The sequence below is a fragment of the Scyliorhinus torazame genome, chromosome 8 (assembly GCF_047496885.1).
Source record: "Scyliorhinus torazame isolate Kashiwa2021f chromosome 8, sScyTor2.1, whole genome shotgun sequence".
NCBI classification, from domain to species: Eukaryota; Metazoa; Chordata; class Chondrichthyes; order Carcharhiniformes; family Scyliorhinidae; genus Scyliorhinus; species Scyliorhinus torazame.
In genome coordinates, this window is record NC_092714.1 from 257,542,751 (window position 1) to 257,569,909 (window position 27,159).

The 27,159-nt window shown below is 48.1% G+C and overlaps 1 protein-coding gene across 3 annotated transcripts in view; it reads right to left on the reverse strand.

Moving 5' to 3' along the window:
- The window catches only part of LOC140428552 (protein phosphatase 1 regulatory inhibitor subunit 16B-like), a 219,657-nt gene that overhangs the window by 154,088 nt on the left and 38,410 nt on the right, over positions 1–27,159 (reverse strand). For all 3 annotated transcript variants that reach the window (XM_072515153.1, XM_072515154.1, XM_072515155.1), the window contains one exon: positions 2,855–3,257. In XM_072515153.1, coding sequence (XP_072371254.1) covers positions 2,855–3,119 — 265 coding nt within the window. In that variant the 5' untranslated portion in view covers positions 3,120–3,257. The remainder of the gene's footprint in view (positions 1–2,854; positions 3,258–27,159) is intronic.

The following is a 27,159-nucleotide window of genomic DNA, read 5'->3' on the forward strand; positions in this document are numbered from 1 at the left end:
GGCCTGGGTGGCCCCCCCGTAGGTGCTAGCTTCGCCTGGTCCATGTTTGTGGAAACCAGTGCTAAACAGTGCCCTGGCGAGGTCTCCCGTTAGGTCCCGGGCACACGGTGAATCCGGCTCTGACATATTTGGCTCACTAAATATGCTAATCTGGAACTCACACAGCGAGGGAGAGATCCAGATTGCGAGGTCTCACGGGATTCTGTTAAATCTCGCAAGACGTTTTGAGCGTCGTGAATCTCGCGAGAGCCTCTCACGAGATTCAATGGCCTTGTCACGTCACCAAGTCGGATGTGATGAGGCAATTAAATTGCGCCCAATGTCTTGAACTTTGTAAGTATGGGCTAGTCGAGTACAGTGAGTACCTCTGTCTATTGTGAACAGCTGAAGGATGTGCTGTTTGAAATAATCTGCAAGGCGTTAGGACCTATGACTTTTGGAAATCTTCTACATGTCTTTCTTTTTCAGAAATTGATTCACTGTCAGTTCTAACAAAAATATGCAAATATGGTAGAGGGAGCGTGGGGAGAAAAGAGAAAAACAGGGTGAAGATAGATTATTCCTTTTGTGCCCACTTAAACAGCAAGTATTTTTACTATACAGTCTCAGTGGGTATGGAGGACCTCAGATTTCACTTCTGCCAACAAGTAAACCGCTAAAATTATTTGAAAGAAAATTTAAACTAAACATTCCCTTGGGGTTTTCTTTTATTTGTTTGTGAGCGTGGGTTTCACTAGCAAGGCCAGCATTTATTGTCCATCCCGAACTGCCCTCGAGAAGCTGGTGCTGAGTCACCTTCTCAAACCATTGCAGTTCATGCAGTGTTGATAGATCCACAATGTGGGTGCAGTGGGATGGCGAGCCAGGACTTTGAACCAGCAACAATGAAGGAACCTCAATATACGTCCGTGCAGGATGGCGCATAATTGGAGGGGAACTTTCAGATGGTGTTATCATGCTCCTGCTGCCCTTGTCTATTTAGGATAGTAGACGTCGTGGGTTTGGAAGATGCTGTGACGAAGCCTTGGTGAGTTGCTGCGGTGCACCTTGGAAATGGGTACACCAGCTGCCATGGTGTGCCCGTGGTGGTGGGAGTGAATGCTTGAGGTGGTGGATGGGGTGCGATCCACCAGAGGCAGGCCACCTCGTTGTTGCCTCTAGATGTTGGGCTTTAGCTCCAGCCTAGACCATGTTGAACTGTATTTGAACAATGATTTAGATTATCCTCACCATCAGTGATACCACACTGCCCATATTCCACATGGACTGTCACAATTATTTCCGAGTGCTACATCTACAACTCAAATCATTGCAAACAAGGGAGATATATTAGAATGCCTCGTACAATTCTTTTAGGACAGGACAATAGGATTCTGCAGTATGACCCTGTAAATTATATCCTACAGCTCCTGTTGTGTTACACTATCCTGTAGGCATCTACAGAGTTTGGGGGATTATGTCATTCCCAAACCTTATAGAGTTACATTTGAAGCACATCTTGACTCACCTGTTGTTTCCTTACTTGTCCCATTACCACCCTTTTGCCAGTAATCGATCACCACCCCTTTTTTTACATAATTACTTCTGCCCTCCACTCTATCTCAGCTCTTCTGTTCTTCATAGATCATAGAAACCCTACCACTGCAGAAGGAGGCCATTCGGCCCATCGAGTCCACACTGGCCCTCTGAAAAAGCACCCTACCTAGGCCCCATCCCCGGTATGTGGGAGGAAACTGGAGCACCCGGAGGAAACCCACGCAGACGCGGGGGAAAGAACATACAAACTCCACACAGGTAGTAACCCGAGGTCGGGATCGAACCCGGGTCCCTGGCACGGTGAGGCAGCAGTGCTAACCACCCTGCACCGTGCCGCCCTCTTCCCTCTGCTCTCCCCTTTTTTCCTGCCTCCTTGCATCCTTAAAACCCGTTGGTAAGGAAGCCTTTCTGCAATTATATAGGCTCAGGTGAGATCACATCTGGCGAACAGGGTACAGTTTTAGCCTCGTTACCTTGGTAAAGGTGAACTTGCCTGAGAGGGAGTGCTTTATGGGTTCACTACACTGATTGCTGGACTGAGAATGTCGCCTCCTGGCACCACCTTGATGGGCCTGTATTCTCTGGAGTTTCGAAGAGTCAGGTGATCTCACTGAAATGCATAACATTGTCAGTTTTGGCAGAGTGGACACTGAGAGGCAGTTTCTACTGGCTGGAGAATCCAGAATGAGGAGTCGTCGTCTTAAGATAATTTTGGGTTGATGCAAGGAGAACTCTCTTCACCTAGGGAGTTGGAAATCTTTGGAATTTTCAATCTCAGGGAGCTGTGAATGTTCAATCATTGAGTATGATCAAGATTGATAGATTTTTGGGTAGTCAGGGAATTAAGTGATAGAACAGAGTGGAGCGAAGGTAGAAAATCAGCCATGACCTTGTTGAATGGCTGATCAGGGTCGAGGAGGCAAATGCTCCTCCTGCTCCTATTTCTTGTGTAATAACCAGGGTGAGGGGAATTATTTATTTTTATTAATTTGGAGTATCCAATTCATTTTTCCAATTAGGGGGCAATTTAGCGTGGCCAACCCACCTACCCTGCACATCTTTTGGGTTGTGGGGGGGAAACCCACGCAGACACGGGGAGAATGTGCAAACTCCACGCGGACAGTAACCCAGGGCCGGGATCGAACCTGGGACCTCGGCGCCGGGGTGAGGGGAATTATGCACTATCCAAAATTTTAGCAAAGAGGATATTGCAAAGTACATGGCGAATAGGAGTTCCAACTCAGGTTTTCCAAAAGAGTTGAAAATCAGATCGATTTTCAGGACAATGGTGCCCGAGTAAATTGAAAGGTTTGCTTACCCTCCTCAATGTCATTCCGTGAGGAAGCCTCTAGGAGCGTCACATTCGGAGCGAAGGAGATGCGCTGGTGATTCCCCCCATTTTTCTTCTTGTCAGTTTTTCTCTTTTTGTTCTGCATCTCTTTCTCGTACTGCGCCCACTTTTTCAGCTGTTGCGTCCGCCGTTTCTTAGCGGCCCTTAGGCGGTCAGGGGTAGGCAACCTCTCCAGGAGCGGGAGTTCGCTGAGGAGGTCCATATCGTTCGACATGGCTGAGTGAAGGATCATCCAATGAGGAACCAGGGGGATGAGGAAGAACACAGGGATCTCTGCGCACTTGTCAAATCCGGGATATTACTGATGGCCACTCTCAGTACAGGTGGAGGGGGGACCAGAGGTGAGTCTGATTCTTGCCATTGCCTTATCCTGTATTATGCAAAAACAAAACACACTCAGTGTAAGCATTACACAAAATAGAATCAAAGTGCAACAAAGCTAATGGCTGCAGAGAATCAGGTGACATTACAATCAGCACTGTGAAATCCTGCAATGTATTGTTTGAAATGTTATTATTATTATTAAGCTCAACTTGCAAAATGACTAAGAGGGGAAGATTTATGCTCCTCAGTGGCTTAATTGGTAAGTACGCTGTCAGGAAAGTGGGAAGTTAACGAGATTAACAGCGAACCTGAGAAGAAAATAAAATAACCGAAAATAACAGAAAACACTAGCAGGCGCCTAGAGGAATAATGAGATTCGATTTGTCCAGGAACAAGATTAGCAGGCACCTAGATAGCAGAATCAACAGAACGGAACAGAGATTAAACAATATAACTTCTAAAACCCTATTGGGAAGGAGATTAGTTCTCCATCTAAAAGTCAGACAGGCCAGTTCCATCTATGATCAGAGCCACGGAGGCCTGTTCCATCGACCATTTAGAGACACGGCAGTTTGCAGATGCCCTCCTCCAAAAGACGCAGTTTTCTGCCTTCGCTGAACCAAGAAGAGACATTTTCCCAGACTTGGGTCACCTCAGTCGTACTGTGTGGTAACTATTAGCTGGATTTGACCTATAGTTACTAAACTTGGATGTTATTTGGGAAAAGGGGCGTCTCAGTGAGTTCCGGGAACGTGGGATATATTTTGGGAACAAGAGGTAACTTCAAATCAAACAGCGCATTTAGTTATTCATATACTTAAGTGTCACAGTGTGTATTAGTTTTTTGTCGTGTTTTTCTTTCTTTTCTTGAATAAATATTCTCTATTAATTGTTTCCCCAACGACTGGACTGTTTCCTCACTGGGTTTACAGTATTCCTCACATTATTCCAAACAAATATATACCACCAAGAACCAATGTTTCAAGTTATCCTTTGGGGTTTTGAGACACTCTCACAGGCAACAGTGGGATTCTTAACAATGTTGCCTAGTGTGGCTCCAGTTACAGAGCAGGAAGTTCTTGAGCTCAAACTTTGGTCTGCCCTGGATTCACTGGGAAAAGAGGGATCAGCCAGAATTCCTATTTCTCACAACACTAGTGTTTTCTGGAAAACACAGCTTTCATGGCTATTGGGCAAGAACAGAATACAGCCACGGCCATTAAACTATGAATCAAGGGTCTTACTGATCCATGTTGTCTTTGTCCATGTAAGGGAGAACAGCCACCTTCTGTGGAACAATGTCCCATCTTGGATCTTTGCTTTCAAGGATGGAGGGGAAGGCTCAGGACAACCTTGGTGACAAATTGAGTGAATTCACATGTGGGCCACGGTAGTTATTAGAGCTAAAACTCACTGCAGATAAGGGCAAGGCTCTTTTTGATTCAGAAGGTGTTGCTGAAAATTGTTTTGTTGATGGAGGGTCATGGTAGCAGTGGGAGGAATGCCTTGCACTATCAAAGCTCCGGAATTGTAAAGAGTTGGTATGGTGATGGAATTGTAATGAAAACCGATAGCAGTTAACCTCCCACCCATTCCAACACACTCCTTCCTGGCTGCTCTCCCACATTCTACACTCTGTAAACTTTGAGGTCGTCCAAAATTCTGCTGCCCGTGTCCTTACCCGCAACAAGTCCCATTCACCCATTACCCCTTAGTAAGCTGACCAGCGTTGGCTTCTACGAATGTATGAATTGGAGCAAGAGTAGGCCATTCAGCCCCTCCAGTCTCCTGATGAAACAATAGCTTGGTTTTCCAATCGTCATCCTTTCTTTCCTAAATCCCTCAATGGCCCTTCACCTCCTATTTCCTCCAGCCCCACCCACAACCCTCCAAAGTATCTGCACTCCTCTAATTCTGGCCTCCTTCGCATTCCCGATTTTAATCATTCCTACTGTTCACAGCCAAGGTCCGAAATTCCAGAATTGCCTCCATAAACCTCTCTTTTTTCCTATTAAGACATTCCTTAAAGCCTACCCCTTTGATCAAGTTTTTAGGCATTTTCCCAAATATCTCCTTATGTGGCTAGTTGGCTAACTTCACCGCTTTGGACCTTGGGACATTTTATCTTGTTAAATGCTCGATACAAGTAAGCTGCTGTTGTTGCCACTTCTTTGTGCGTGGTTTGACTTGGTTGTTACCTTGGGGAACGACAACACCAACAGTACATATTTATGTTGCACCTTTACCGTAATGAAATGTTCCAAAGTGTTTTCACAGGAGCATTATAAAACAAAGCACGAGTCACAAAAGGAGCTATTAGATCAGATGGCCAAAGATAAGGAGATAAGTGAGGCGGAGATACGGGGAGGTGTATGGGGAAATTCCTAGCTTGAGAACTAGGCAACGGAAGGCACTGCCACCAATGGTCCAACCCCCTTGCGAGAAACGATGGGCGAGATTTAACGGAAATGAAACAGGAACCCTAACCCTAACCCTGTGCTGGGCGTGTTTTAGCCGGGTGTTCCCAGCGCTGGCAGTGCCGAGAATGATCCCGCCTTTAAATGGGCGAGGAATGCCCCACGAACGCCGCACTTAGACCTCGGGTCTCTGAGGCGAGGGTTTTAGATCCCGGGAGCTTGGTAGATCCAGCGTAGACATATTCAAGTGAGACTAACTACTCACTTGAATATGAAAATCTGGATCCCGACCTCAATGGGCCTCTCACAAGATTTACCGAGCTTGTTATGTCGCGAGTCGGGCTTAGCGAGGCCGATAGATCGCATCCGAAGTTATTGCTGCTTCCTATACAGAATGGGATGTAGGCCATTTAACACCTACACTGAGAACTGAAAACTCTTTCTGCCAAAATTATACTGCATTGTAAAATTTATGAAAATATCTTACATAAGTGGTGCAATCTACCGGCCGAGTTGTGTTTGGATGGGAGCGTGACGCGGCCAGTAGATCCTGGGAGAGGCCTCCACAGGCTTCCCGACAGCCGTTAATGCCTCGCGAGACCAAACCCGATCCCGCAAGACATCGCGATCTGGATCTTGCCCACAATGGCCAGGTCCAGTCTCGCAGAGTGAAGGCGGCGTACGAGCTGACTTACCTCTGCCTTCGCCTGTGCGAACGGCCACCCGGCACCTACTGGCCTCGTCGAGGAGACCCCAGCCAGCGCCGTTCAGTACTGGTCCCCACAAACGGGGATCAGGCAGCACGGTACCTGGAAGGGTGAATGGGGGCAGGGGATGGGGGGGGGGGGGGGGGGGGGGGGTCTCCCACATGATCACCCAGGTGGCACTGCAAGGCTGGAAAGGGCACTGTCAGGGTGCCAGGCTGGCAGTGCCATGGTGCAAAACTGGCATTGAGCCCATGCCAGGGATCGGGCCCGGGGGTGCCGTGCCCTTATCTGGAGGGGCCTGAGGATCCCCCTGACTCGTGTGTTGTGGCTTTGGGGGGTCCAGGGGTTCGCGTCAGGGGATGGGGGTGTGTGTGGGGGGGGGGGGGTTGTGAGATTGTGGGGCCCTGATGCCTTCCTGCACTGAGCAGCTCCGCTCGTCGAAGCTCCTCAGTGCAGAAATGCAGCCAAGAGCATCCTCAGCGCGGCGCTCGCTACTGGGGCTCGATAACAAGGCAGAGTGGCCGTAAAAAGCGAGGTGGTCCCAGGCGCTACAAGCGCCGGAAAACTACCCTGCTAATCCCGCCCAATCGGCACTCTAATTTATTTTGGTTAGATCACGCCCAAGAATTCAAAATAAACAATACATGAAGTGCAATATGTTATCAGTTTCTTTCACTAGTCTTACCATTAGAGGTTATTATTTACAATATACATTTACATTCATATGAAATATTCTCCAGTGCATACAGCCCAAGAGGTTTCCACAGCTTCCACCCCCCGTGTACTACATCAGAGGGCCGTAGACTCGGGCCTTTCCCCATTGAGCCTTTCTAGCCGCTGCTTTAACGCATCCCTTAGCACAAAGTTTTGGACCTTGGAATATGCCATCTGCAACACTTGGTTATTGACAGCTCTTTGCACTGGAATACCAGCAAGTTTCAGACAGTCCCCAAAGAGCACTTTGAATGAGTTGATAGTCCTCCAGCAGCAGTCTGTGTTAATCTCGGTGTGCGTCCCTGGGAACAGGGAGCACAAGTCCCAGTGTATTTGTGCTGTTCACGATAAACCTCAACAATAAACACTGCATCTCTTTCCAGACGTGCTTTGCAAAGGCACATTCCTGAAGGAGGTGGGAAAGTATCTCTCCCCCACCATAACCACCATGAAGGCAGTGCTCACAGGCAGTGAAACCTCAGGCATGCATCTAATGGGGAGGGCTTTTCACACCATCAGCCAATGTCTCGTTTGAAAGTTCTGGCGATGAGGCATTCTGCCAAATGTCTTTGGTAGTCTTCTGAAGGAACCATCCAACTTTAGGGCAGCACGGTAGCCTTGTGGATAGCACAATTGCTTCACAGCTCCAGGGTCCCAGGTTCGATTCCGGCTTGGGTCACTGTCTGTGCGGAGTCTGCACGTCCTCCCTGTGTGTGCGTGGGTTTCCTCCGGGTGCTCCGGTTTCCTCCCACAGTCCAAAGATGTGCAGGTTAGGTGGATTGGCCATGATAAATTGCCCTTAGTGTCCAAAATTGCCCTTAGTGTTGGGTGGGGTTACTGGATTATGGGGATAGGGTGGAGGTGTTGACTTTGGGTAAGGTGCTCTTTCCAAGAGCCGGTGCAGACTCGATGGGCCGAATGGCCTCCTTCTGCACTGTAAATTCTATGATAATCTATGATAAACTCTAATCATTATCTTCCACAGGGCCTGGAGAACATTCTGTGCTGCCAATGCCCTGTAAACAAAGGTGCTTTTTTGCATAAACACATAAACATTACCATGAGAGACTGATGGTATGGCACAGTCCAACGGAGTGCAGTGTTCCATGGCCAGACCCATCGTTTGCAACACCAGGGGCAGATAGAACCTCAGGAAGTGGTGAAACTTGGCCGCAAACAAAGGTGGCTATCGGGATGAGGGTGATGTTGGGTATGTTTCCCCCCCCCCCCCCCCCCTTTATCGAAGGGTTGTACTCATGTCCATTTTTGATCTCCAGATAAAGCAGAAGCGGGTTGAGGAGTGGGGCATCAGCCAGGCCTGTGCCAGACAGAGGAACAATGAACATGTCACACGCCTGTTAACCAGGCTCGTACTCATAATGGAGAGGGAGCGTTACTCCCACGCGTCCAGTTTCTGTTTCATTATGGCCGTGCGGTTCTTTGAGTTTTTCGGTGCAAGCCCCTCAAAAGCATAACCCCGGCACCTTCACATAGTGAGACTGGCGGTGAATGGGACAAAGGATCGGTCATCCCGGTTCCAAAAGAACAAGGCCTCCCTCTTGTCGATTCATTTTGGCTCCCGAAGCCTGTTCGAACTGGTTGTAATTGCTTGTCAGTCTGCAAACAGACATCAGGTCTCCTGTAGTAACCTCTAATGCTCCTGACAGTAGACTGCAACGTCAGCCATGTACAAGGAGGTTTCGAACTGAGTGCCTCCGATGCCGGAGGTTGCCACTCCTCTTATGCCTGAGATTGCCTCTCCTCTCATGCCTCCGATGCCTGAGATTGCCAACCCTCTTATGCCTCCACCCTTCCTGACTTGACACAAAATGTTCGACACAGCAAAGGAACAAGTCAGGGGAGAGAGGACAGCCCTGCATACTCCAGATTTGATCAGGAAGCTTTCTGATTCCTATCTATTGACTGAAACTACTTTACTGTTGCTTATGTAGAGCAGTTAGATCCAATTGCGGATTCCTTCCCAACCGGGAACTGAAAATGACTTTGTAAACTTCGATATATGCCGGTAGCACAGTGGTTAGCACTGTTGCTTCACAGCTCCATGGTCCCAGGTTTGATTCCCGGCTTGGGGGTCATTGTCTGTGCGGAGTCTGCACATTCTCCTTGGGTCTCCATGGGTTTCCTCCGGGTACTCCAGTTTCCTCCCACAAGTCCCGAAAGACATGCTGTTAAGTAATTTGGACATTCTGAATTCTCCCTCAGTGTACCCGAATAGGCGCCAGAGTGTGGCAACTAGGGGCTTTTCACAGTAACTTCATTGCCGTATTAATGTAAGCCTACTTCTGACAATAAAGATTATTAGAGGAGGAAACAATTGTCTCGGTGAAAACGAACAGGCTGTGACAATAGCAATAAATAAAGGACAGTGAAAGACATTCTAAAAGATCTTTAGCAACTGAATTTTGGATTACAAAATAAAGGTTGGATTTTAAACTGTTAATTTATCACAGAGGCATCCAAACTACAGCACATGCGACAAATATGGGCCCAGAAGCCCACGCTATCTAGCCTATAAATCTCCAGGGACTCAAACTCCTACAGTCTGTTGACATGGAGAAGAAGGTGAATCCATATTTGGTGTTCCAACATCAATTATTAAATTAAGATAATCTAATCCTAGCATTCAGCAATTTGCATTGTAATTTGCTGAATGCGACTCACAAGTACAAAAAGGCAATCCTGATTTATCAAAATAAACTTTCCAAAAATAAGTAGCTGACCTAAATCTGGAACATGTCCAAAAGGTGGGAATGAGAAGTCCTTTTTCCTTTTGTTTACCTCCAAGCGTGGTGTCATCTAATTATATTCCCTAATTGTCCTCTCTGTGAAATTAAGGTGATCCAGAATCCTTCTGCTGTGTCCTAGCTCCCACCAAGTCCTGTTCATCCATCCCCTCACTGGCCTACACTCACTCTCAGTTAAGCAGTGCCTCCATTTTACAACTCTCAGCCTTTTTCAAATCCACCCACAGTCTTGCCTCTCCATATCTCTAATCCCCGCCAGATGCACAATCCTCCAAAATATCTGGGTTCCCCCTGCTTGTGCATCCCTGATTTTAACCACCACTACTGCTGGGGATGCTTTTAGTTGTCAAAACACAGGCAGCACGGTGGCACAGTGGTTAGCGCTGTTGCTTCACAGCACAGGGTCCCAAGTTCGATTCCCAGCTTGGGTCGCTGTCTGTGCGGAGTCTGCACGTTCTCTCCGTGTCTGCGTTTCCTCCGGGTGCTCCGGTTTCCTCCCACAAGTCCCGAAAGACTTGCTGTTAGGTAATTTGGACATTCTGAATTCTCTCTTTGTGTACCCAAACAGGCACCGGAATGTGGCGACTAGGGGCTTTACACAGTAACTTAGACCATAAGACATAGGAGCGGAAGTAAGGCCATTCGGCCCATCAAGTCCACTCCACCATTCAATCATGGCTGATTTCAACTCCATTTACCCGCTCTCTCTCCATAGCCCTTAATTCCTCGAGAAATCAAGAATTTATCAACTTCTGTCTTAAAGACACTCAACGTCCCGGCCTCCACCGCCCTCTGTGGCAATGAATTCCTCAGACCCACCACTCTCTGGCTGAAGACATTTCTCATCTCTGTTCTAAAGTGACTCCCTTTTATTCTAAGGCTGTGCCCCCGGGTCCTAGTCTCCCCTGCTAATGGAAACAACTTCCCTACATCCACCCTATCTAAGCCATTCATTATCTTCTAAGTTTCTATTAGATCTCCCCTCAACCTCCTAAACTCCAATGAATATAATCCCAGGATCCTCAGACGTTCATCGTATGTTAGGCCTACCATTCCTGGGATCATCCGTGTGAATCTCCGCTGGACCCGCTCCAGTGCCAGTATGTCCTTCCTGAGGTGTGGGGCCCAAAATTGCTCACAGTATTCTAAATGGGGCCTAACTAGTGCTTTATAAAGCTTCAGAAGTACATCCCTGCTTTTATATTCCAAGCCTCTTGAGATAAATGACAACATTGCATTTGCTTTTCATTGCAGTGTTAATGTAAGCCTACTTCTGACAATACTGATTATTAAATTAACTCTGTAATTATCTCCCTCTCTTTCCCCTCCTTTAAGACACTCCTGACAAGCTGCCCTAATGTAGCTCCACATCAAACTTTGTATTCTAACACTTGTGTGAAATATCTCAGGACATTTATTATATTAAAGGTGCTAGCTACTTCTACCCCCTGTAAATTTACAGGCATCTTGTACTTGGGTTATTGCCTCATCACATACTCATCTTAGTGATTAAATAAACAGGCTTGCATGGGAGCCATAGACCAATTCCACTACTCTTCTTAACTTGGTGCAACCCCACCACAAGACTAATCCCTCCCTCAGCTCTCCCGATCTGTTTGCATCGACTATGCGGGGTGACTGCTAGGGTTACCAACCGTGGTTGGACATTCTCCTGGAGGTGTCATCGCATGCCCTCGTCTCATCTCCGACTACCCACTTAAACAGACTTTTTTTTTTTTCAGGGCAGTACGGTGGCGCAGTGGTTAGCATTGCTGCCGACGCCGCTGAGGATCTGGGTTCGAATCCCGGCCCTGGGTCACTGTCCGTGTGGAGTTTGCACGTTCTCCCCGTGTCTGCGTGGGTTTCACCTCCACAACCCAAAGATGTGTAGGATAGGCAGATTGGCCATGCTAAATTGGCCCTTAATTGGAAAAAATAATTGGGTACTCTAAATTTATTTTTTTAAAAAAAAGACTTTTTTCTCATCTCAAAATGGGCCAGGATTTTCAGGTCCTGCCCATAGTCAATGGACCTTTGTCTGGTCCGTAGATTTTCCAACCTGTCCACAAATTCATGTCGCGGGCAGAACTGGAAAATCCCAGCCATTGATCTATCAAAACACCAGGGGCGGGATTCTCCGACCCCCCGCCGGGTCGGAGAATCGCCGGGGGGCGGCATGAATCCCGCCCCCGCCGGCCGCCAAATTCTCCGGCACCAAAAATTCAGCTGGGGCGGGAATCGCGCCGCGCCGGTCCCCCCCCCCCCCCCGGCGATTCTCCGGCCTGTGATGGGCCGAAGTCCCGCTGCTATCATGCCAGTCCCGCCGGCGTGAATCAAACCACCTACGTTGCCGGCGGGACTGGCGGCGCGGGCGGGCTCCGGGGGGGGGGGGGGGGCGCGGGGCGATCTGGCCCCGGGGGCCACCGATCCACGGCGGGCCTGTGCCATGGGGGCACTCTTTTCCTTCCGCCTTGGCCATCACCTCTGCGATGGCCGATGTGGAAGTGACCCCCCCCTGCGCATGCGCGGGGATGACGTCAGCAGCCGCTGACGCTCCCGCGCATGCGCGAACTTCCGCCGGCCGACGGAGACCCTTCGGCCCCGGCTGGAGGGTGCCAAAGACCTTTCCCGCAGGCCGGCAGTGCGCCAACCACTCCGGCATGGGCCTAACCCCTCAAGGTGAGGGCTTGGCCCCTAAAGGGGCGGAGAAATCCGCCCCTTTGGGGCGGCCCGACGCCGGAGTGGTTCCCGAACCTCCATCCCGCCAGGACCCCCCGCCCTGCCGGGTAGGGGAGAATCCCGGCCCCGGAGTCACACGGTGTCACATGAGAACCGTCCTGGCAACTCACCTGGAGACAGTAAGACGGTGACTTCCTAGGTAAAAATACCAGTTCCCTAGGGGTGCATGGCGATGTTGCACTAAGCCCTCCCCCCGCCCCTTGAATCTGGCCTGACCTTCAGGCATAGCACAGACTCAATTTGGGAGTTGCCGTTAGTCATCCACAGGTGGTCACTCCAACACCTGTGAGGTGGACCATCGAGCCTCGCAACTCATCACCCAAGAATTCCCCAGAATAAGAAATTAATGTGGTGCAGGTTCACAAAATGGCGGATTAAAACAGTCCTTTTATAGATAGAAAAAAGTACATATCTGCAACAATGCACATACAGGAAAACAGGTCAAACAGCACCTCCAGGAAGAGCGGCTAACATTTCATTAAAAGGCTTTAGAAGGCCTATCCGATCCTTCGTTCTTCCACCTGGGGAAAATGATGGTTTTCTGTACCATCAGTTTTCTGAAGTGGAGCACCTGGTGATAGGCCCACGTGAGGTGGGTTGATGGTGTTTTACTTATCATTCCGGTGAGAGTTGGTGTATTTTTTCAGATTGATTTTAATTTGTGGGATGCGAGCATTGAGGACTCACAATTTGCTACGCACCGGTGAGCTACAAACCCCTTTACTGAGAATATTGAAGCTAACCTACCATCCTCTGTCCCACCAAATCTATTAGAAAAACGCATCAGCATTTCATCAGACAGCTCGCTCGGAGCCAGGTTCGGTAAAACCTGTCTGGGGGCATTTTGGCTTGGATACTCCGATGAATCCAGCACTGCTTCTTCTGCAACACCGAGAGCGTTGCTCCCATGTGGAACGACCTACTTATACTTATACAAAAGAGAGCTTTTCAGCAATGGCATCAATGGAAACAAACCAGTGAGCCAGGATGAACATTGAGTATGACCTCAGAGTGTGCCTGTTAAAGATAACTCCAAGCCTGAGCAGAATACCTGCTCAGTCTTTTGTTACCTTACTGTAGTGTGTTTGGTAGCACTACTGTATGTAACATGCGTTACTCAATCCAGTTGCGGCAGAGGCTTTCTGCACCTTGATGAAGAAGGCTCGAAGTCGTCCAGAGGTATTGAAAAATGTATTGAGTAACAGAGTTTAACAACTGCGTGAGTTCTTACTTTAAGATCAATACCAGTAGAAAGGTTACAACGTTTATATACAGTAGCTATGTCTGACCACACTAGTAGCCCTGAGCTAGATCTATTCTCCTGCTCTCGTCACAGTCTAATCACCAAGAGAGGCAGAGAGCCGCTTGCGTGTGGCTTTTATACCCGCCAGTGCTGCCCCCTAGTGATCTTTCAATTTCCCATTACCCCCTTATGTACATACCCATGTAAAGATCACTACACTCAGCATTAGCAACAAGTTTCCCCTTGAGTAAGGAAGCAGGCAGGGAGGCACGGTGGCACAGTGGTTAGCACTGCTGCCTCTTGGCAACGAGGCCCAGATTCGACTCCGGCCCCGGGTCACTATCCGTGTGGAGTTTCCACATTCTCTGTGTCTGCGTGGATTTCACCCACACAACCCAAAGATGTGCAGGGTAGGTGGATTGGCCACGCTAAATTTCCCCTTAATTGGAAAAAAAAAGGAATTGGGTACTGTAAATTTGTTTTTTTAAAGTGGTGGGCGGGTGGGGATGAGGGGTTTGTTACCAGAAGAAAAACAGTGGTGAACCTCTGCCCTCGTCCTCCTCCTGCACTGCACAAAGAATTTCCTTACATTCACTGCAGTGCACAGAATCACAAAGCGCACCCTCGCTTGCAAGGTTTTTGATGTCAAGGGAAGATTAGCATTCACAGGAAAAGGAAATGTCTTTTCTCTAACGGACATGCTAGCTTAGAGTGTTTGGGAATATAAAAGATCTTCCGTCAAGTTCGCAGTCGATTACCCAGGATGTGTCAGCAGCTTTTGCATTAGGTTAATCATTCCAGTATAATCGTTAGAAGGAGCCAGAAGTTATCATGTTTGGAACGGGGTGAAATTAAAGAACTGATTCGGATCAGATACATGGATTCGGAGGGTAGGACTTATCTTGTGACTTTACACGAATATACAGCATATTTGGGTGCTTCAGAATACTTATGATTTCACTTCACCCCGCCGGACTTCGTTTTTTTAAACAGGGGGTGAATGTGATGAACGGTTACTATATTACTGTACCCTTATCATCATGTAAGGTGATGTCCCCATTAAGACCAGGCTTGGAACCCTGGGGGACTCCGCCTCCAACTCCGCCCACCTGGGAGTCGTATATAAGGGGCCGCCTTGTAGGCAGCACCCAGTAAGAACCCGTCTTGGCACCAGGCTAGTTCTTAGCTTATTAAATTGTTGTACCCTCAATAACGACGCGAGAGAGTAAAGCGGTAAAGAAGGCTTTAATAACCTAAGAACTAGCCTGGTGCCGAGATGGGTACTTACTGGGTGCCGCCTACAAGGCGGCCCCTTATATACGACTCCCAGGTGGGCGGAGCTGGAGGCGGAGTCCCCCAGGGTTCTAAGCCCGGTCTTAAAGGGGGCATCACCTTACATGATGATAAGGGTACAGTAATACAGTAAGCGTTCATCGCACAGCAGTTCCACCAAGTATGGAACTCTGCCAACATGAGGGGTTCTTCCAGGTCAGAAACAGCATGAATGGGATGTCTAATGAGAGTCTATTTTATCCAGCCCTGGTGGATGAAGACCTCCTGGTCCAGTCCACCTGGTGATTGTTGCGCGATGTCCAGGCAGGACATCACCAGGCAGGAATGTTCCCTTCCAGTCGGGGAACACTTCAGCAGTCAAGGGCATTCAGCCTCTGATCTCCGGGTAAGCGTTCTCCAAGGCGGCCTTCAGGACCCGCGACAACGCAGAATCGCCGAGCAGAAACTTATAGCCAAGTTCCGCACACATGTGTGCGGCCTCAACCGGGACCTGGGATTCATGTCACATTACATTCATCCCCCACCATCTGGCCTGCGAAATCCTACCAACTGACCTGGCTTGATGCAATTCACACCTCTTTAACCTGGGGTTACCCCATCTCTGGATCTGTAAAGATTTAATCGCCTGCTAATGGTCGCATTCCAAGCATTGTCTGGCATCCTTGAATTTGTCTATATATATGTTTCTGGAACAGACCTCTTCATTCACCTGAGGAAGGAGCAGCGCTCCGAAAGCTAGTGACATCGAAACAAACCTGTTAGACTTTAACCTGGTGTTGTAAGACTTCGTACTCCTTAAAAAGTAATACAAGACAACCCTAGCAGCTGGCCTCATCAATTTTTAGCCAAAAGCACTGACGCCGAAGTTTTATTTATATTCTTTGAAAGAGTAACATCTTTTGCATCACTAAATGCTGACACTCATTTTATTACAATTAGGGTGTAATGGATTACTTTTCCATCACAATGCATTTCAGCCAGACTGACAACATGATGGAATTTAGTTTACATTTTATATATATATATATATATATATAATATATATATATATATTATATATATATTTTTTTCTGTAGGTCAAACATCTCAACATATACATCTGAATTGTTCTTCACCAGCTCCTCGGCACGGAGGTAATGCCCTCGACACACAGCAACACTTCTCTTATGTCTGACAGTCACACCCTTCAGCGATTCTTGCCTCACGCTGACAATACAGTGTCTGTGCGGAACCACCCACTGAGTCACTACATCAAAAAACAGCATACACTCACGTTGCTAAAATGGACAATGAAAGATCGGACGGTGAGGAACAATTTGCCTCAAATATGTACAACTGTTTGACTGCAGAATAAGGCAGTTACTAGCCTGGTATGCAAGTTAATTGATTATATAATTGTTGATTAGAAACACAGGAACAAGGAAACACAAGGAAAGCAGAAAGAGTTCCAGATTTCCATGACCAAAAATTGTGTTTCTACATCTTCCCGAATGGCTTAGCTCCATTTTTAAAATTATGCCCCCTCCCCCCCGCCTTGGCCCGGGGCAACCCCCAACCCTCCACTTCATTTAAAAAAATAAATTTAGAGTACCCAATTATTTTTTCCAATTGAGGGACAATTTTAGCGTGGCCAATCCACCTACCCTGCAACGTTTTTGGGTTGTGGGGGTGAAACCCACGCAGACACGGGGTGAATGTGCAAACTCCACACGGACAGTGACCCCGGGGCCGGGCTCGAACCTGGGTCCTCGGCACCGTGAGGCAGCAGTGCTAACCACTGCACTACCGTGCCGCCCCGCCACCTCATCCTTGACTCTCCCATTAGAAGTAGCAGTTTTGCCCGATGTCTCCTTGCACGTCGGCCATGATTCAGTCGGTAGCCCTTTGCCTCGGAGTCTGAAGGTTGCGGTTTCAAATCCAGCCCCAGGATTTGGGCACACGAAACGTGGCTGGCACTCCTGTGCAGTACTGAGGGAGGGCTGCATGGTCAGAGATCCTGGGCTGGATTCTCCGCTGTCGGGATTCTCCGTTGCGCCAGCAGCCCAGGTATTTCCCGATGGCGTGGGGCTGCCCACAATGGGAAACCCCATTGGCCGGCTGGCGAGACAGATAATCTCACCCCCTGCCTTTCAGGTGAGCTTGTTTGTGCAAATTGGCAGACGTGTTTCAGTGACTATCCTTGAAAACAACTTAATGGGTTGTAAAGTGCTTTGGACTTCCCATAGTTGTGAAAAGGTGCATTACAAATGTCAGGGTTTTAACATATCAACACCCTTAATCACTTCATTTAATTTCTAAATGTAGTAATCCAGGAATACGATAAAGGTTAAATCAAATTTATTTTAACTCAGAAGTAAAGCCACACTCGGGGCACATAAGACTACTGTCTCGGCCCAGGGCTAACAGGAACCCCTTGTCCGGGTCTGGGACGGTATTCAAAAGGCTCGGTAAAAGTCCCAGCTGGACAGGCCTCAGCCGTTACCATGGGAACCCGTACTCCACAACCCCCACATCGAGGTCAATGAGTGATTCCTCACGATCCTCGTGAGGGTTATCGCATCAAAATTATTGCCCAGAAATGCAAAATCAATGTACAAGTTAGTGGCAAACATATTTCACGGGCCTGTGCAAGAAACGGTTACGTTGAATACTGGAGTGTTATTTCTCTCTGAAAACCTTGCCAAGGAGGAGGGAAACTGGGTCAGAAAGCATGACGGACAAGCAGAATGATAAATGAGGGGCATGAGAAAGCAATGAAGAGGACGGTTCTGAAGAAGAGAATGACGCAGTGTGTGATAATTACGAAGCCTGAAAAGCTTGACGGCAAAAGGCAGACAGAAGAAGAGGGATGATGTGATGGAATGGGAAGCTGCAACTTCAGGGGCTGTCACAGTCCAAAAGGAAGCATTTGTCAAAATGGGGGAAAGAAGCAATCTGCGGGATTACCCGTCGGCGGGACCCTCCGCTTCGCCGGCAGTGCACCCACGCCTGCGGGTTTCCCGAGGCCAGGGGATGGCCGCAATGGGAAACCCCATTGGCCAGCTGCCGGAACAGAGGATCTTTGCCGGAAAATGGGGCTGGCGGGACAAAAAGTCCCGCTCAATGTATTTTATTAGCAACATCTATCATCTCAGCACCTCCCGCAGTGCTTTCCATCCAATAGAGTACTTTTGAAGTGTAGTTATTGTTGTCATGTATAGAATTTACAGTGCAGAAGGAGGCCATTCAGCCCATTGAGTCTGCACCGGCCCTTGGAAAGAGAACCCTACTCAAGCCCACGCCTCCACACTATCCCTGTAACCCAGTAACCCCACTTAATGCATGTAGGATACGCAATAACCAGTTTGAAACTTCTCAGACAGTGGCGAGATATTGGCTAGCATCCAGGGTACAGGAACGGTTTACTGGGATGTTGCCTGGTATGGAAGGCATTAGCTATCAGGAGAGGTTGGATAAACTCGGTCTGTTCTCACTGGAGATGGAGGTTCAGAGGTGACCTGATAGAGGTCTACAAGATTATGAGTGGCATGGACAGAGTGGATAGTCAGATGCTCTTCCCTAGGGTAGGAGAGTCAAGTACTAGTGGACATAGGTTTAAAGTGCATGGGGAAAAGTTTAGAACTGATGTGCGAGGCAAGATTTCTTTTACACAGTGGTGGTAAATATATGGAACGCGCTGCCTGGGAAGGTGGTGGGAACAGATACGATAGCGGCACTTAAAGGGCATCTAATATATGAATAGGGTGGGAATGGAAAGATATGGACTCCGTAAGTGCATACGGTTTTAGTTTAGGCAGGTACCATGGTCGGCGCAGGCTTGGAGGGCCGAAGGGCCTGTTCCTGTGTCAAATTGTTCTTTGTTATCTGTGATTAAGTGATGTTAATAGAGAAATCACTCTTGGTCAAGGGACTGGACAGAACTCGCCTGCGCTGCCTCCAGAAGTGCAATGGAAAAATATAATCCATCCGAGAGAGTAGATGAGGATTTGGTTTCATGTCCCATCCGGAACAGAAAAAGCACTTCCGACAGTGCAGCGCTCTCTTAGCACCGTACTGAAGTGTCAGCCTCGTGTTCAACTTCCTGAATCATAGGCATGAGTGTTAGCACCAGGGTGACCAACTTCCAGGGGTTGGTAGGGGTGGAGTTGGAGGCTTGCTGCAGGAGCTGTGAGACCTGTTTTTTTTTGGGGGGGGGGGGGGGGGGGCGGAGTTGTTGCAATAAGGAAAAAACAATTTGGATCAGTGCTCTTATTTCCCAGTATTTACTGGTGCTTCACTTTAAGGGGTACAAGACCACTTCGGACCAGTGTTCTTATTTCCTAGTTTTACGGTTTTGTCGTTCTGGGCAGGCCAGAATGTTACAGGCTGCCAGTGAGAGGATCGAAGAGGAGAGTCCAGTATGCAAAGTTCCGACATCGCAAACTTGGGACAAAAACAGTGTCACAGCTTCCCTGCACACAGGACAACCAGCCCAGTTTTGAGACAATGTAATAAAATCTGGGACAATTGGTCTCCCTGGTGGCCACTGAGTCACAGTTCATACATAACAATACCAAAGAAAAATGTTAGTCTTCATTCCTGATGTGCAATGATATAGGAGATTGACTAGTATATTGTAAAGATACTTTTAGGTAGATAAAACACAACATTAGTGCCTTTGGCTGAACATTCACCTCCCATTGATTGCATCAGCCAATACTTGCTGCCCCACTGACACAACACACAAGTTATTATGTATTCAGCAAGAAGGTGCCTCACATTTTGCCAGTGACTTCCTTACGATGCTCATTTGGTACATGACGCACACACACATTCAGTGCTTGTGATACACTGTTATACAGGTTCTTCCTGTGTCTCACAGACCATTTTCACACTCCGTCACACAGCCTGAACTGTACACCACTCGACAGTGAAGCCACAGGGAGACCTCGCTTAAGATTACTCGTGCTCGTGCGGCACGGTGGCGCAGTGGCTAGCACTGTGGCGCTGGGGACCCGGGTTCGATGCCGGCCACGGGTCACTGTCTGTATGGAGTTTGCACATTCTCCCCGTGTCTGCGTGGGTCTCACCCCCATAGCCCAAAGATGTGCAGGATAGGTGGATTGGCCATATCTTTTTTATTAAAACAGTAAAAAATATATACAAGGCCAAACGGTCCAAATACTAGTTCTGTGTTGAAGAAACAGGGTACCCTCCCCTCAGTACCAATGTACAGGGAGGGTGGGGTGGATACTCTGATTATTAAAACAGATCACAACACATTTCTACAAAAAACAAATGGGGACAAGCACTAAACTTTGCGCTGGAGAGAGCAGATACCCTCGCTCTGTACCAACAGAAGGGAAAGGGGGGGGGGTGGGGAGAGAGGGGAAAGGAGGATAGTGGGGAGGGAGGGAGTCGGAGTGTTGGTGGAGGGGGGCAAATAGGGCACTGCCTGAACTATCTACAGAGGCAGAAAAACAAAAGAACCTCCAATTATGATGTGCCAGATTCTGGGAGTCCCCCAGAGGGGGCGAGGGGCGACACAGTGTCAGGCACGAGTGAGACCCGCACCCCGCAACGGAGCGTCTCGTTAAATTGCCCCTTAATTAGAAGAAAAAAGAATTGGGTACTTTTAAAAAATGAAAAAAATGAAAATTACGTGTGCCCTGAATGGAGTTGTTAAATTTGTCCAGCTCGCTTAAAAGAACCTGGCATTAATTTTATTAGCCCAAGCTATAGACAGTTTGAAATACGTATTAACAAAATGTCGGGTTGGCTTCTGCTTTATTTGGCCGAGCACGGGGTAGATTTTGCTGAAAATCAGCCCTGCTCAGTGTCAACTGCTGGGCTGCACTCCCGCCTCTTGAGTTAGAAGAGTGTGGGCTCTAGCGAGGTTCACATTCCGGTTCAGTACTCAGAGAGGGCTACACTGTTGGAGTGGCCATCTTTCAGTTGAGATTTTAAGTTAGTGCCTTTCTGCACTCGGGTTTAGAAGAATAAGAGGCGGCCTGATTAAAACATACAAGATCCCGAGGGGTCTGGGCAGGGTGGATGTGGAGAGGATGTTTCCTCTTGTGGGAGAATCTAAACCTGGGGTCACGGTTTAAAATTAAGTGGTCGCCCATTTAAAAATGGCGGAGGCGAAATGGTTCCTCTGAGGGGGTTTTCAGTTTTTAGAACTCTCTTCTTGATGAGACAGTGGAAACAGAATCCTTCAACATTTTTAAGACAGAGGTCGATAGATTTTGTAAAAATAACAACTTTATTCGTGTCACAAGTCGGCTTACATTAACACTGCAATGAAGTTGCTGTGAGAAGCCCCTAGTCGCCACATTCCGGCGCCTGTTCGGGTACACAGAGGGAGAATTCAGAATTTCCAATTCACCTAACAAGCACGTCTTTCGGGACTTGGGGGGAGGAAACCGGAGAGCCCGGAGGAAACCTACGCAGACGCGGGGAGAACGTGCAGACTCCGCACAGTGACCCAAGCCGGGAATCGAACCCGAGACCCTGGCACGGTGAAGCAGCAGTGCTAACCACTGTGCTACCGTGCTGGTGCCAGAGCAGACACGATAGGCCAAATGGCCCACTTCTGCACTGTGACAATTCTGTGACTGGTGAGCAAGAGGGTTATAGGTTCGTGGGGGTAGACAGGTTGAAGATTTAAGGTTACTATCAGATCAGCCATGATCCTATTGATTGGCAGGGTAGGCCCGAGGGGCTGAATGGCCTACTCCTGCCCTTTGTTCACATGCTCTGTCAAGTGCACATAAAAGGCCTCACCACAATAATTCAAAGAAGAGCAAGAGGGATTACACCTGTGAGATACCCTCAATTATGACTCAGGAGAGGGGTTCGATAATACAAAGGCTTTAATAACCAGAAAACCAGACAGCTGCCAAGAAGTGTGCTCACTGCACGCTGCCTACTGAACGTAACCTTATATACAGCTTCCTGGGGGTGGAGGCGAAGTCCCCCAGGGTTCCAAACCCAGTCTTAAAGGGGCCTACGCATTAAGGGTAGATATGTATACAGATATCATTCACCACAACCTGGTTCCCTGCCGCTATTTAATCTCTCAATTAACATCACAAAAAAAAAGATCTTCTCATTATTGCATTGCTCTGTGTGGGAGCTCATCATGTGGATAGCACAATTGCTTCACAGCTCCAGGGTCCCAGGTTCGATTCCGGTTTGGGTCACTGTCTGTGCGGAGTCTGCACATCCTCCCCGTATGGGCGTGGGTTTCCTCCGGGTGCTCCGGTTTCCTCCCACAGTCCGAAGATGTGCAGGTTAGGTGGAATCGCCATGATAAATTGCCCTCAGTGTCCAAAATTGCCCATAGTGTTGGGTGGGGTTACTGGGTTATGGGGATAGGGTGGAGGTGTTGACCTTGGGTAGGGTGCTCTTTCCAAGAGCCGGTGCAGACTCGATGGGCCGAATGGCCTCCTTCTGCACTGTAAATTCTATAATAATCTATGTGTATATTGGCTTCCATGTTTCCCACAATAAAAGCAAAATACTCTGGATGCTGGAAATCCTAAATAAAAGCAGAAAATGTTGGGAACATTCAGCAGGTCGGGCAGCATTTGTAGGGAGAGAAACAGAGGCGGAATTCTCCGGCCTCTCAGCAGGAGGCAGCGCACCGTTCACTGGCGGCGGGATTGCCTGTCCCGCCGCTGTCAATGGGAATTCTCATTCAAGCTACCCCACCGGGAAGCCTGTGGGCAGCCTGTGCTTTAACGCAAACACGTTATTCAAAGGGTCCGTTCTGCTTCCAAAGCTCAACTAGATGTAAAACAGTCAAAGAGGTATGACCAGTGAAACTAAGGTAAACTGCCTATGCTGAGCTATCCCTGTGTGCTGCTGCTCACTAGCTCTGTGCTTCTAAAAGAGGCTGATCCTGCCTTGGGATCGACCCTTTTTATCCATCTCTGTGCTCCCTCTAAATATGCTGTCGCTGTCACATCTGTGCTGCAGTCCCTGGTGTATGTACAGATGTGCAGATCACTACAATTCTGGCCAGAGTTAACGTTTCGAGTCCATATGGCTCTACATCAGAGCAGAAGAGGGGTAGAAATGTGACAGATTTTATATTTGTTGCCTCCTAGACTTCAAAAGTATTAATTGGCTCTAAAGCATCTTGGGATATCCTGGGATTGTCAAAAGCACTGCGCAAATCATGGTCTGAATTTTGCCACAAGCACTGGGGAACCAACATCGGTCCCACTTCCGGGTCCTTATCCCACTTGATATCAGAGCACGCCTGATGGCTGAATTTTACAGGCGGCAGCTAAATAGTAGATTGCCCAAGCGTTCATTCGCCTTCCTGTTCGGGAGAGCAGGCAGATTTGGGAAGTGGGAGCTCAGGACACTGCAGCCCACAGTAAGGGGGGGGCTGACTGCCTTCACTGCTTGACCAGTGGGAGCATTATCGACGGCCAAGCAACAGACCCAGCAGGGAAACACAGCAGCCTCCAGCAGGATGAAGGGAGCAGCTGAGACCTATTGCAATTTTTGTGCGGAATTCCACGCTCAGCATCAAGTCTGTGAGCTGGGAAGAGATGGTTACCAACGTTCTTCTGGAATGTAACTGGAATGCAAAGCAGGTCAGGGAAGCAATGCAGTTATCTTTCTCAAACTTCATCCTGGGCTGCTCCATAAAGCAGGATTTTAAGCTGTGTGGGCCTTTCCCAGGGAATGCACTCCCAAGAAAAACATCCACTGCTTCTGGAGGACCATCGGGTCAGTGAAAAACACCTTTTGGCCTGCCTGAAACTTGCTGGTCTCCCAGTGCAAAGAGTTGTCAACAATCGAATGTTGCAGACTGGCACATTCCAAGACCCAGGACCAGAGGCTCAGGGATGCACTAAAGCCTGAGTCAACCACTGCAAAGGGTCAATGGCCAAAGATCATTGACCAAGACCCTCCCATCACAACACGTGAGGGGCTTGAAACAGCATGAAACCCCTTTGGTGTTCGCAATGGTTGAAATGAAATATAAGTGTACATTGTAACGGTAACCTACAATGGTTAGCCTAGTGAGGCACCTCACACATTGTATTGAAGAAAGCTGCACTTTACATAACAGTTTACATTTGGCATTACATAATGTACATTTACAAATTCTATGACTAAAGTAGATTTTTTTTTTGGGGGGGGGGGGGGAGCAGTCTTGCCATTTTATGCTGATATCATTAACGGTCCTAATCTGTGATGCAGTCTCCATTTCCAGTAACGTCATTGCAATGTTAATGTAAACCAACTTGTGACAATAATAATTATTTTTTAAATTTAGAGTACTCAATTATTATTATTTTTTTCCAATTAAGGGGCAATTTAAATGGCCAATCCACCTAACCTGCACATCTTTGGGATGTGGGGGTGAAACCCACGCAGACATTGGGGAGAATGTGCAAACTCCACACGGACAGTGACCTAGGGCCAGGATTCGAACCCGGGTCCTCAGCGGCGCAGTCCCAGTGCTAACCACTGCGCCACCGTGCTGCTACTTGTGACAATAATAAAGATTATTATTATTAAATCCTGCATGGCATTCAGCCTCTGATCTCCGGGTAAGCGTTCTCCAAGGCGGCCGTCAGGACGCGCGACAACGCAGAATCGCCGAACAGAAACTTATAGCCAAGTTCCGCACACACGAGTGCGGCCTCAACCGGGACCTGGGATTCATGTCGCATTACAGTCATCCCCCACCATCTGGCCTGGGCTTGCGAAATCCTACCAACTGTCCTGGCTTGAGACAATTCACACCTCTTTAACCTGGGGTTACCCCTATCTCTGGATCTGTAAAGACTTAATTACCTGCAAATGCTCACATTCTAAGCATTGTCTGGCATCTTTGAATTTGTCTATATATATGTTTCTGGAACATACCTCTCCATTCACCTGAGGAAGGAGCAGTGCTCCAAACGTTACTGTTTGAAACAAACCTGTTGGACTTTAACCTGGTGTTGTAAGACTTCTTTCTGTTTCCTTTTCATAGAATTTACAGTGCAGAAGGCGGCCATTCGGCCCATCGAGTCTGCACCGGCTCTTGGAAAGAGCACCCTACCCAAGGTCAACACCTCCGCCCTATCCCCATAACCCAGTAACCCCACCCAACACTAAGGGCAATTTTGGACACTAACGGCAATTTATCATGGCCAATCCACCTAACCCGCACATCTTTGGACTGTGGGAGGAAACCGGAGCACCCGGAGGAAACCCACGCACATACGGGGAGGATGTGCAGACTCCGCACAGACAGTGACCCAAGCCGGAATCGAACCTGGGATCCTGGAGCTGTGAAGCAATTGTGCTATCCACAAGGCTACCGTGCTGCCCGAGCAGTTTTAGGCACAGTTGCTTGCCCTATTCGCACAAGTCCCTGATGCTCTGTGATGGGTGCTGCGTTCCTGGGTGGTTGGCTGACAGGAACCTGTCCTGCAAATGTTCAGAGAAAGCAGTCGGTCAAATGCAAATTCAAACACCAATGTCCAATCCACTTTGTCCTCCCCAAACACAGCTAAGGGAAATGTTGCAAAGGTTTTGGTAAAATCTGAAGGCCCGTGGCATAACAGTAAATTTGTGCTTCCCGCTCTTGCTTGATAGCAGGTGTCTAATATTCATTTGTCACTTTAATAACAGGAGAAAGAAGTCTGGCTACTCTGAAGTAGAAACACTGCCAGACACACCAATATCTCGAAAGAGAAAGAGTAGGTTAATGCCTGGAGTGTCAACCTTCGTTGAACCTGAAAACATGGCAAATAAGAGGGCGAAAGAATGTAGAGTGTTTGCAAAGTGCTTTGAGACCTCATGAGGTTGTGAAAGGCGCTGTAGACATGCTTTCCTCCGACATTTCTGAAGTATTTGCTTCTCTTTTAGTTTTTGGTTCTATATTTAGCTCTCTCTGGCACCCTTGCTACCCAAGGGTGAGGCAGGAAGGCAAGTTTCCACCAAAGGACACGTATTAGACCACAACTGATAGCGTGATTCAGACTAGCAAATCATTGCGGGTGAAATCATAAGCATGAGCCAACGTGTCATTAATCGATACTGATGAAACTGTCCCCGGCAAATTGTTCACCAAGTTAAAAGGTTCTTGCAACAACAAACAAAAACAAGAGAGTTTGGAGCACTTAAACCATCAATGGAATTTTCCACCCATACAAAATAGAGCTCCTCCTCCAACGAGAGCCACCAAAATGGGTTTGAGAAGCACCTTAATGTTTCTGGAGAATAAGGACTGAGGGATACGATAAGAAAGTTATTGTTGCCATTCTTCTATCTCAGGAAGTTGATGGACATACAGCAAATCAAACCCGTTGGGAATGATTTAGCCTCGGAAAGTGGGTTTTTACTGAAGAGACCAGTCTGTGAGAGGCAGATTCTGCCACAGGTGCCGCTTGTGAAGTGGTTACCAGGTGTGGTTGCGGGTTGTTGGTTTCGGCTACTGTTGACCATACTGGCACGTGTAGGCCAAGGGATGATGTCGTCACTTTCCGCTGTTGCCATCTAGCATCTCCCCGGTGTGTAAATCTACGTTCAGGGTCTTCACGTCATCTCGCCACACAGAAAGTCCTTGGGTATACGTCGGTCATCCATCGTGCGAATGTATCCGAGCCAATGAAGTCGCCTCTGCATGATGAACGCCAACATACCAGGGAGCCGGTGTGTTCTTTGCGACTTAGAGCACCAAGACTTTGTTGTGTGGCACATTCTGGGCATCGCATGGAAGGACAAAAATCACAAATACAGCAGTCCGCTCAAAGGCAAATCTCCAAAAATGAGAAAGACGCGATAGGTGGGATTTAGATAACCCAAAAATGATTTATTTGTTGGGTATAGGACCACGGAAATGTTGCGGCACAGAAAGAGGCCGTCCAGCTCATCATGTCTGCACTGGCCAAAAAGAAAGAGAAGAAATAATCTAGCCGCTCATTGAAAAAAAAAATTAGCGTACCCAATTCATTTTGTTTTCCCATTAAGGGGCAATTTTTAGCGTGGTCAATCTACATACCCTGCACATCTTTGGGTTTGTGGGGGTGAGGCCCATGTAGACACGGGGAGAATGTGCAAACTCCACATG